General features: G+C 43.2%; 1 protein-coding gene across 4 annotated transcripts in view; it reads left to right on the top strand.

Moving 5' to 3' along the window:
* Positions 1-12,248, top strand: part of UBA6 (ubiquitin like modifier activating enzyme 6) — a 610,892-nt gene that overhangs the window by 161,229 nt on the left and 437,415 nt on the right. For all 4 annotated transcript variants that reach the window (XM_069235825.1, XM_069235816.1, XM_069235844.1 and 1 more), the window contains one exon: positions 3,673-3,776. In XM_069235825.1, the coding sequence (XP_069091926.1) occupies positions 3,673-3,776 (104 nt within the window). The remainder of the gene's footprint in view (positions 1-3,672; positions 3,777-12,248) is intronic.

The raw sequence follows: 12,248 nt of genomic DNA, 5'->3' as shown, positions 1-12,248 counted from the left end.
TTCAAACAGGGTTCTCTGCTGTTTACAGCACATTGACAAACCTACTAGCCCTTTTTATTTTGACTGATAAGGCAATTCAATCAGGCTCTATGTTGCATTGCTGTTTTGTTGACTGCAAGGCAGCATTTGATCGGATTCCTAGGAGTGCCCTGTGGGCTAAACTACAAAACTGTGGTATTCCTTCAGTGCTTTTGAGTGCCATCATGGAACTACATATGGATACCTGGGTCCATATCAAATTGTGTGAAGGGTGTTCTCTTACTTAAACATTTTTCACTGGTCATGGTGTGAAACAGGGCTGTGTGCTCGTGCCCCTGCTTTTTAATCTGTTCATCGCTGATTTGTCACCGGCTATCCCAAGATTGGTGGTTTTAGGCTTAGCCACTTGCTCTATGCTGATGATCTCGCATTGTTCAGTTATACCAAGATTGTCCTTCAACGTGCTTAACCAGCTTGCATCTTATATGCCTGCGAATCAATTAGAAGTCACCTTGCTCAAAACGAAAGTGGTCTCCTTTGAAAGAAAAAAGCATTTGGGAGCCAGTTGGTACTACAAGAGTAGTAAACTCGTTTTAGACCAGTCTTATAAAATATTTAGCAGTGCATTTTGACTCTAGGGGTAGTTTTGTCAAGCATAAGGAGGGGATTGAACTTAAAGCTGTGGCATTGCAGGTGGCCTTTTCTAAACTATTTAAAGTTTTAAAGGGACCGAATCCTCTCCCCCTAATGGAAGTTATGAGAGTAAAGATTACCCCCTCATTGTCTTATGGTCAGGAAATTCTGCTGGGTGAAGGCTCTTGCCTACTAAATAGGCTGGTTAACAAGATCTACAAGAGAGTTTTCTTTGTACCACATCTTGCTTCCCCCGCGCAGTGCGGTTGGAATTTGGGCTTTTGGATTAACTGGCAATTGGCGCCGGCGCCTTCTTGAAGCTTTGTCATAAGCTGCGTTGGGCCAAGGAAGGTAGCTTGGAGGCAATTCTGTGGCAGGAAATTAGTGCATCGAAAATGAAGGGGTCCCATTTTCATTTTTTGGTTCAATGTAAAGAGTGACTAGAAGCTGATGATCTCTGGGCAAGTAACCCCCCTCCCCCATTCCTTGTTCAAACTGGGTGTCTAAAAGATTACACAGTTAAACTCGTACCACGCGTATAACTCCCTCCTTGCCAAAAGTAAGTATGCCTGATCGGTAATCAATTAATTTAAGCCAGACACTCCATCTAGCTATTTTTCTTGCTCCTACGGATTTCGTCTGTAAGTGGCTTTTATGGCCTTAAGGATGAGAGATTGGTTTTTTTAAAATAATTTACCCATATGGCGGTTAACTCCAAGGGAGGGGGGTGATGTGCTGACGTTGTGGCAACATTGAAGAAACAACTGAACATGTGGTTTGTTTGTTTCCAGCTCTGCTTAAGGAATGCAGATCTCTGCTTCAGAGTAAGTGAAAGGAACTGGGGATTAGCTTCTGTCGGCAGGCCATTATTAAGTTCTTATATCCTGCAAATTTAATGTTGAATGTTTTTCTGACCAAATTTATTAAAATCGTTCAACCCAAATTTAGGGGCACTGTGAGCAGTAGATAATTATGTTTGAAATCCTCACCCGCTCTTGCCTCATTTGGGTTTGTATTAATTTTGTCAGGTTGCTGAGCTTCAGTGGTGCACCAAGGGATGTGTTCCTTATTGGTATCCAACTTAATGATCATGTAACGCACTAACACACCCTAGGGCTTTGAGCACTGTGGGCCCTCCTGTTTAATATATGGGGTTCTGGTTTGTGGCGATCCAGTCTCATTTTAATTGTAGGTTTTATATTATTATTGTAGGATTGCTTCATATTGAGATGTGTATTTAAATTATGGAGTGTTTTTTAGCTTATATTTAACATCCGACTGCAAATGTATTACTGATTGCTCTTTTTTCTTTGTTTTAGTTGTAAGTGATTTTATTATCTGTACAATAAACTATTCAACAATACTTTCCGGAGTCTTTCCAAAAAATCTTTGACAAACATTATAAAAAATAATTGATCAGGAGATTTTTTTATAGGCTTTAATAGTGGCCAGTTTACCCTTTATAGATGTGAATTCGACATTGGCTTGGGTTTAAATGAAGGAGATAAGGTAAATAACATTCCCTTGACAGACAATTGGATTTTGCCTGTTATCCTGACACCAAATGCAGAATCTTTTCCAATTTCATGAAATACCACCATCTTTGGCTGGACGTTTTGCTTCTTTCAAGATCTCCATACAGGCAAATGGACAATTGAAATAATCATCCTCTCTGACTTCAGGAGCCATGCTGCCGAATTCGATAATGTTAAAGTTGTTGTTGATTTTGCCCCTGTAGTCTAGTCAGCAGATCATGCATGAAATCAAGTCTCCTGTATGGTGTCACGGATATTAGGGAAGGTCGGTGTACCACCACTGCCTCAGCTATTTTTGTAATATTTATACTATTTGATGGATATCTCTGCAGTTTCAGTATTACTGAAAAGATGATGCGAGAAGCATATAGAAATGGCCTTGCCCCCCAATCAAAAGGGAATTTCCATGAGACCCCTGTGCTGGTAGCCTGGATGCGAAGTCTTATCTTTTATTGTGCTTTCCTACTGCGAAGAGGTCGATTTATGGTATTCCCCACACTTTGAAGATGTTGTTTATAACGTTATTATCAAAGGTCCACTTTTGAGACTCTTCTTAATAGTGTTCTTCAGCGAATGTGCGTGAGCTGACTTAAGCCCAAAATGCAGAACAGTGTATTGCTTGTGATTGCTCCCTACAATGAATTGGAGGAGTCTTCTGTGGTGCTTTGCTACTGGGATGTGAAAATACACGTTTTACAGATCCATTGCACACATTCATTTCTTGTACGACTGAGGTTGATAAATCTGACTTAAGGTGAGCATCTAGAATTTTTATTCCTGATAAATTTGTTTTTGACCAGGAGCATCACTTTAATTACCGTCTCAAAAGCAAAGATTCAGTGGGTAATCGGTCTGCCTTGCATATCACCCCTACTCAGTCTTTTCTTCTTGTTGATATGCACCCAGAAAATGGAAATGAAGGAGAAAGTGGGCAGTTCCTCTCCTTTGGGATCCCAAGTACACTCAGCCTTTAGATTAATTGAGAGGAGCTTCATGTTGCTTTGCATAAACAGAATTAAAGCAAAAGTAAAGTGGGCCACGTTGAGATAAATCCTAAATTGGACACACTGTACATTGCCTGTCGTTATTCTTCTTTTTGACTTCTAAAGCAGTTTTCAGTCCTGGTGCCGTGTTTCCATAGGTTTGCACAAGAAGGAAGTTAATGAAGTCCAGAGATAATGCTGGTGTTAACCTTTTCCTAATTATGGTGAAACGAAGCTGCTAATCATTCAACAGCTGCTTCTCCTTCAAAAAGAAATGTTGAAACACAAGTACACATATGTGGACTTATTTTTAACAGAATGTTGCCGCTCCCAATGCTCTATATATACAGTGTCATAAAAACAGCATAGCTATGTAATTAATTAATATGTGTTTCATATTAATGGAGTGAGCACATCATTTATTCGTTCCTAATTGTTGTTGTGTCTTGTATTGCAAATGTAATGTTAACATTGATTTAAATACATCTTGTCACTTGGAAAATCTACATTTTCTAATTAATGGCATTTCTTATGTTTTACAGTGGTTTCGCCTTATTCTTTCAGCATAGGGAATACATCAGACTTGGAGCCTTACCAACATGGAGGGATTGCTACTCAAATTAAAACTCCCAAAACATTTCACTTTGTAAGTGTTGCTTTCATCTGTGTTGGTATCAAGGGGTGGGGGGCTACTACCCAAAAATCTGGAAAAAGTAATGCATGTTCATATTTTGTTTGAAAAACTAAATACTATATAGAGAGAATAGCTGCAGTGCATTGGTGTTGAATTAAATAAGAGTACAACTTAATTTGCAAACGTATCAAACCTGTTGGGCTAAAACATTAATGAGTTGCTAAGTCTCTAGGTGGTGGCAATTGCCTCTTTTGGCAGTGGTTTTATGGGTCATACTGTATACGGGTACTTAGCAGCGACTTACAGGACCCATCTTTTGGACTTAAGGTATGTATTGGGCAAGGTCCAAGGCAGTATCAACAGGTCACTTCAGGAGGCACTTGAACGTCCAAGTTATAGGGGTGCTTTTCAGCGTTGGGTACCCTAATGTTATCAGGTCTGTTCTTCTGGACTTGAGGTGACTATGGGGCATGGTCCAAGGCCACTCCAACAGTTCACCTTGGGGGGGGTGCTCTGTGGCTTCCAGATGCAGAGGTGTGTTACCGTTTTGAGTGTCCCATTCACTTCAGTTGAGATCAGTCTGGACAGAAAGAGGCTGCAAGAAGGGTCTGGTTGGTCAGTCTGGGGGAATCCACAGTGGGACTCAACCTTTGTGATCCTCTGGCAGGCACATAGGGACACCGTTGGCGCACTTTATATCGGGCTAGACAACTTGGTTGCAGTGGTGGTGTCCGGCGTTGGGTTTTAGCAATCCCGGGTCCTCACAGTTCTTTTGTTGCCTGCACTTGGAGGGAAGCAGCTCCTCTGCTCCAAGGGAGTTCTTCTTGGAGGCTGCAGTGGCACGGCAGATCAGTTGCTTCTCAAGGGTCAGGTGCAGCAGGCAGGCTGGCAGGGTTGGCACCAAGTCAATCAGTACTCGGACCAGCATACTTCTTTATCCACTCCTTCTTTTGTTTCCAGCGAAGATCTGAAATCCTAGTATCAAGGGCACCCCTAAATACTCATTTTAGGGGGCTTTAATGGGAGTGAAGGGTAGTAGCTAATGGGCTACTTACCCTCTGGGTCACTACACCCCCTAGATGGTCACTTCCTTTGGGGAGTGGGCATCACCCTGTCCCAGAATTCCTAATTCCGCTGCATGCAAGATGGCAAAATTCCTAAGGTTGTGTTTATTTCAGGCTGGTCACCCTAGGGGTGTCCAGCGTGGAAATGCAACCCACCTCCTGAAAGATAATTTTCCAGCCTGTCCAGGTGCCAGATGAGCCCTTGAGAAAGGGAGGTTGGCATGTTTCTCCGAGGGAAGCCAGATCTGCATTCCAAAGGCGGTGGGCTTCTTTGATGCCTCCTGCCTTGAAATTCAGATTTTCAGGTGATCTTGTTGGGACTGGTGTGTAACATCCCTGCTAGAGCAGGCTTTGTTGCTGACCTCCAGCAATCAAAGGCTCTCAACCTTATGGGTCAGAATCTCCTCTGTTGGTGGCAAGCTGGCTAGAGCTAGTCATTGAGCCCACCAGTGGTTGGTTGGTTTTCAGGGGGTAACCTCTAAGGTGCCCGCTGGTTGCATGTATTAATAAGTCCATCACTGTAATTAGGGTTTAATAATATGAGATGTTTGATACCAAACATCCCTAGTTTCAGTGAAGCCATCATGTAGCTGGGGAACTCGTATTGACCAGTGTCCAGTGCATGTACTTAAGATGGCCTCTTGCAAATATGCCCACACGTGTAATATAATGCACTCTGCCCTAGAGCTGTAAGGCCTGCTGTAGGGGTGACTTACAAATATTAAATGCAATGTTTTAGGGGACAAGGCACACAGGCTGTGTGCCATGTCGTGTTTTCACTTTTGGGAGCACCTTGTCACCAAGCCTGCAGTGGCAGTCTGCATGAGATTGGTTCTGGATTCCAAAACCCAAGTTAAGCTGCAGCCTTTTGTGGCCCTCTTTATTAACCAGGCCCTAGGCATCATTTACTAGGGACGTACAGAGGTGATAAAGGGCCTGGCCACTTGGGGATCAAGTGATCAGGTGTCTCATTTTGGGGAAGGAACACTGGCACTGGGGATCTGGTTAGCAATAACCCAGTGCACTTCAGTCAATGTTGCATCATAAACCAGGCAAAAAGTGGGGGGTACTGCAACCAGAACCCAGCTTCCTACAGCATTTCACTCTTGTCATACCTCTATTCAGAGACGCCAAGGGCCCTTTTGTTCAATAGAAAATGATTAATTCTTTAAAGCAGCAGGGTAGTATCAGAGACCTTGGTGTGCTGTTTGCCATAGAACTGACCACACCCTTTTCTTTGGTCACATTTACTGAGCTCATGGTAAAGTACCAAAATGTTCTGATAGATAAGACATTCACAGTTTTAGTGTATAGAAATACATATCTAGTACAGTAATCCTTAATGTTGATTGCTTACTTCAGTATAACGATAACCGGCATTTAGTGAATAATCACTTTAGGGTTAATGACATAATCTTGAGTTTGTATCTTTTTTTTTTTTTAAAGTAAATGTATATTTCCCTTGTATTTTGGGGGGAATTTGAGGTACATCTCTGAAATCCTCTTTCCCATTTATTCACTGGTTCCTCCACACCCTTCTTATGTACCATTCTTTCCTCCTTTAATGATCACATTTTCCTCCTTTATCCATCACCCTGTACAACACATTTATCCCCTTTTTAGGTGTAGATTAATCCTTCTTTATCCCATACTCCTTTCCTTCCCTTAAGCTATACCTCTAAATTTTTAGGTCTAGCTAAAGACATCTTCAGCTTGTTTCCAGAGCTTATGTAATCCCTAAAAACTTTAGAAGTAATATTGAGAAGAGAAGATTGGCTACACTTCTATGTTGATGTTCTTCTCTAGAGGCATTTGATTTGTCAGCAGTTGTATTGTTTCCACTGTTGAATTAGTACCATTGCTCAAAACAGATACTGTTAACACGGATCCTGAGTCAAATGCAGCAGCAAGTGGCTTTGTATGGGCTATACCAATGGCAGATAGAGTATGAAAGGTTTTTATATTGTAAACCCTTTGACACATGGAACAAGATTGTTTTTTATATTGTGAAATCTGTGACAAATACCACAGGAAGAGGTTTTTTTTGTTGTCAACATCATATTAACACTCATACAACTTAGACAGATCTGTGGAACAGAAGGCGTTAGAGAGGTCTGGCTCTCAAACTGTAGATTTTTAATCTTATTTTTAGGATTTAGTTGTTCATAAAATAAAATTATTTCTCTTTTTATGAGTAAGTGCTCTACCTGGACATTGATATGCTCTGTGTTGTAGTGTTTTTTGCAGAGTTCATTTTCACACTTATAGTACCCTTTAGTAAATCATAGACTGCTGTTTTGCAGTACACTGAGTGTGAAGCGCAAATGTTGTGTACCTAATGCTCAGTTTGAGACTAACAGAAAGGTAGTCAATGGCTTTGACCCTTTGTTCATCTTTTGTACAGATATTTGATGGCAGTTGTTCTTAGAGCCCTTATGAAGCAGTTCCATTGCTTATAAACGATGGATTGTATTGTAAAATACAGTGAAATGGGACTTTCTATTGTGTACCCCTCCGACAAATAGAGTGAGAAGATGTTTTACATTATGAACTTGGGGACAAACACCATTGTTTAGCATTGAGAGACCTTCTTACATAGGCCTCTTTTTCAAGGTGTATCGGAGATATCTGTTTTATTGTGTGCAATTCTTATTCCATTTGTAATGGATACTTCTAGACACAGATTTCTCATCTGTATAACATTCCTCAGGTGGCAAACTGGAGCCGTAAGTTTCACAGCAGTGCATTCACGTGCTGCCGGAGGGGGCACCATATGACTCCACATCGGCCTCCTTCCACTCCAGAAGTGAAAGAGCAGAACTTGCATATAAGTGCCACCCCTGCAATCTGACATCTGTTCCTTTCTTTCTACATCTTCAAACATATATCCAGAGCTCTCCTCACTTTTTCATCAGTTGATGAATCCTTTCATATTGTTTTTTGCAGTGTTCAAGGAAATGATGTCCCCACTGAAGACTACATTATTCAAACCGTGCTGTGACTGTCAGAAGAGATGCCTGTGAAGGACTCCCACGAGGAGTGCCTCTGATGTTAGAGTTCAAGGGAAGACTCCTAGTTGTGCAAAGAATGGGCCCTCATGCATCTGAAAGTTGTATGTTGCAGACCACTGAAAGAAATCACAGACCACACTCAAGTCCCACTCCCAGGTGAGGCTGTGGACCTGTTCACAGCTCTCAAGACTGTTCCTGTGACACGTCTTCTTCCGAGTCGAAGTAGTCTGATAAGAAGCCTAGGTAGTCAAAGCAGGACTTGATTCTATTCCGCTACTCTCTGCCCCAGGAAAAATTGGCAGGGCATCAAGCGAGGGCTACCGACCCACTGCACCCTGAATTACACTGGCCAGCAGCAAATCCACAGCAGATCAAGGCCTTTAAGGAGGCAATACTGTGTAGTTTTGCCAGTCCTTTGGCTCCCACTGGCGCATCTACAGGCCCAGGGTTTTACAGGGGCCTCCAATGTGTTACCCCTAGTTGATCCATGCTCACCTTCATCTAAGCCCCTGCAACCTGCTTCAGGTTCCGTACTGACTCCCATACTGCCTGTCATTCTGGCTCTAAGACCTGCACCAGTCCCTTCTTTGTCGAAGCCAGCCCTAATGCCTCTGGTGTAGTAGGTGGAGTTCTTGCCATTTTTCGTGTCTGACCCTAAGCCAAATCCATCTCTATCCTGGCCAAGGTTGCTCTTTGACTCCACTCCAGGGCACCCGATTCCCATACAATCTGATTCAGACAAAACACTCCTTCTGCCACGGAGCCATCCTCAGCTGAGAGGGTCCATCATCTTTTTGGCTTGGATTCTGACCAGTGTTTGCCACCACCAGATAATAACAATGGTGATGATAGGGATGATTCACTTCCAGATAACAATGATGACAGTTTATAAATGGCCTTACAGAAGGCCACTGGGCTTGCACTTTCACTGATGCAGCGTAGATTTTGCCAGCAAGAGGACATGATGTATAGCATTTCTCCTCCAGTCAGGCAACTGTTTCTGGAGGATCTTCAGAGTAGCGTTCTGCACCCAAACCTCTGCAAGCTGCATCTTCAATCATGGATATTGAACAGTAGCAGTTGACTGAATTTGATCTGCTGCTTGAGGGTCTGGAATTCATCCTTGCTGCCCATGTGTTCTTCTGCAAAGTCCATTTAGCCTGATGCTGGGACAAATTTGTGGTCTAGTGTGAAGTCCCCTACAAGCCAAACTGTCAAATGTTTTTTTTAGTTTGTTTCAACTTTGGCCCAGCAAGACTTTGCAGTGGTCTCCACTAAAGATTATTTGTCAGCCCTTTTGATCTTTTTGCGTTTGCTGAACAAGCTGTCCAGATTTAAATCACCTGTGATAGAGGCTCTTGAAGGTTCCATACATGTTTTCCTCTCAAACCATTTGTAATGCCACAGTGATATCCTAATTGGCTGCTAACATTCCTCTTGTGTAATGTCTTTGAGACAAGATACAGCTGCTTGTTGCGTCTGCTGACTCAAACCTGTTTTCTTTATTGTGGTCATTTCAGCTCATCAAATGAGTGTGATCCAAGATCTCTTGGCACAGCTGCCCCTACACCCCCTTTTAGTCTGCCATACTGCTATTGAGAATCGGGATAGCTTTCTTTGGTAAAGTCATGGTGCCTTTTACGACTCTGCAATCCATCACACTCACACTTTTCTTTGCTCCGCTTCACCCCGTGAAAGAGGAGGTGAAAATGACTGTACCACAAAAAAGCCTAGAGCTTTTACATCAATCGCCCTAAAGATCATCTGTTGGATAATAATTTTTTTGTGTGGCTTGTCATGGACCAAGAAAGGCAGGACTGTGCAGAAAACTGCTCTGTCATAGTTTATAATCCTTTACATTAAAATCTATTAGACATTGGCCAAAAAGCAGCCTCCAGAAGGGCTGAGGGCTCATTTCACCAGGGCTAGGACTGCCACCACTGCATTGGCACACAGAGGGGTTGATTATGACTTTGGCAGACGGAAAAGCCCCTCCGAAGAAGTCCCGAGGTTCAGTGCAGCTGCCTCCCCGCGAGCCCCATTAAGAGTTTCCAGCTGGGTCTGGTCCAGCAGGAAATGGCCTATAGCATTGTCGCCGGCTCATAATAGAGCTGCCAGCACCCGTTTGATGTTCACTGTCTGCAAAGCAGACAGTGAATATCGAGACAAGGCTGGCCAGGAGGGCCCGTACCCATGCCAAATGCACCGTGACTCTTGCGGTCTTAACACCTCCAGGCCTGTAATGAGGGCCATAGTGTCTGCTCTTGATATATGTCAGGCCACGACGTGGGCGTCAGTGGACTTGTTCATGAAACACTACTGCCTTAACAGCCAGGCCTTTTGAGAAGGGCATCTCATTGGTTAAATCTTTCAGGACTTTTTTGGCCTGAGCCCACTCCACAGGCCCTTCACTGTTTAGCAGTACTGCTTTAGTATCTATTCCTCAGGTAAGAAATCTATGGTTAGAGTATCTATCAGAAAGACAAGTTACTTACCTCTGGCGATGCTATGTTCATAACGTTTTTGCTGTAGATAAACTAGATACACATGCTCTGCATACTCCTTCCATGTAGTGTTGGGCTTAGACCTTTACAGCTTGTTTTTCTTCAAAGAAGTCTTTTGAGTCACAAGGTATTCATAGAGAAATAGGAGCAAGCTCCCCAGGATGCTCCATTCACCTTGGTTGGCTCTGGTTGGGAGTACTGTTTGTACCATCAAAACTCACAAACTGCTGCACGTCAGAGCAGAGTACCACCCCTCTGGGGTTCAAGTGTTGAACCCTGTGCCAAAGCCTCCGCCGTCTTCCAGTGCCCACTCCAGTCCTGATTGACACCAAAGAAAGGCTTTGAAGTCAGGAAAAGACCCTTCCAATGGCCTCGACCGTTCATTGCCTTCGAGTATGAGGACACCTGGAGGCGCCAAACCTTCAAACCTGGATTCATCTTTGAGGCTTTAAGTGCCACCAGTTCCTTAAGCAGCTACCATCAGCACAGAGACCAACTTGGGATCTGAAACCCTCTCTTGCCATCCATCACCAAGTTCATATCCTGGCAGAGTGTCTTATGAGAGTGGATAACAACTTTGCAGACCTGCTTAGCAGGATGCAGCTACAAGTCCATGAGTGGGAACTCCACCTTCAAGTCTTACTCTCTTACTTCCAGAGATGAGATACCCCAAACAGATCTTTTTGCCAGACATAAGGGGCAATACTCTGTGCATAAGTTGGTCAGGAATCTTTGGTATGCTTTTCCTCCTCCCTTACTGCTTCCTTACATTATCAGGACGCTCAAGAAAACCTCACTCACCCTCATCCTGTTGGTTCCAACACAGGTTAGACAGCCATGGTTCTCGACCCTTCTGTATATGTCTATCTCCTCCCAGGGAAGCTCTCCACCAGGCAAGACCTTTTCAAAAGCATTTCAGTCATACACCCATACCTCAGACAGCTCAACCTGATGATTTAGCTCCTGAGGTCCTAGAGTTTAGTTACTTTAACCTACCTCAAAAGTGCATTGATGTGCTCAGGGAAGGCCGTAGCATACTACACACACTTCCCTCGCTGCTAAGTCGAAGCTTTCTTCCCACTACTGCACTCCAAAACACATAAACCCTTTTATGCCTACCGTGCAAAACATTAATAGCTACCACCCACACTTACAAACGTTAAGGTTAACCTGCACATCATTCCAGCTACATTTAGCTGACATTGCTGCATATATGTGAAATAGGCAACTCTTAGCTTTTCAAAATTCCTGTAATTAGAGCTTTTATAGTTTTGGGCCACTGCGTGCAAGCCCTTTGCTGTTTTTCTCTTGGAAGATCGCCTTCCTGGTAGCTATAACGTCTCTAAGATGTCTTTGTGAACTACAGACCCTTACATTGCAGGAACCTTTCTTCCAAGTACATCAGTACAGAGTGTTTCTTAGAACCAATCCAGAATTCTTATTAAGGTATTTCGTCATTCCACCTTAGTCACACCCTCGAGCCTCCAGTCTACATTCCCTGTCCAGAGTCTGTAGCTGAAAGGGCATGCCACTCACTTGATGTCAAGCGTGCTCTTACATATTATATTGATAGAACCAAATCCCTTGGCAAAACACAACCGTTTGTGGTCTTTTCACAGCCACAGAAAGTTCATGCCATTTCTGATGCAGGGAATGTCAGTTGGATTGTTAAGTATATTCAAACCTGTTAGGCAAAAGTTAAAAGAGACCTACCTTTGTGCCCAAAGCCACACTCCCCCCGCAACCACTGTGCTTCTTTGGCCTTTTTACGGAATATACCCATAGCAGATATTTTAAAGCTGCTTTGTGGTCCACTCCACACACTTTCAAAAAGGATTTCTGTGTGGATATTTTTGCTAAGCAGGAATCTAGAGTTGGTTAAACTGGCCTCAGAACTCTGCTTCA

This window comes from Pleurodeles waltl, chromosome 1_2 (assembly GCF_031143425.1).
Source record: "Pleurodeles waltl isolate 20211129_DDA chromosome 1_2, aPleWal1.hap1.20221129, whole genome shotgun sequence".
Taxonomy (NCBI): Eukaryota; Metazoa; Chordata; class Amphibia; order Caudata; family Salamandridae; genus Pleurodeles; species Pleurodeles waltl.
The sequence above is the reverse complement of the archived record's forward strand: the minus strand, read 5'-3'. Positions and strand labels throughout refer to the sequence as shown.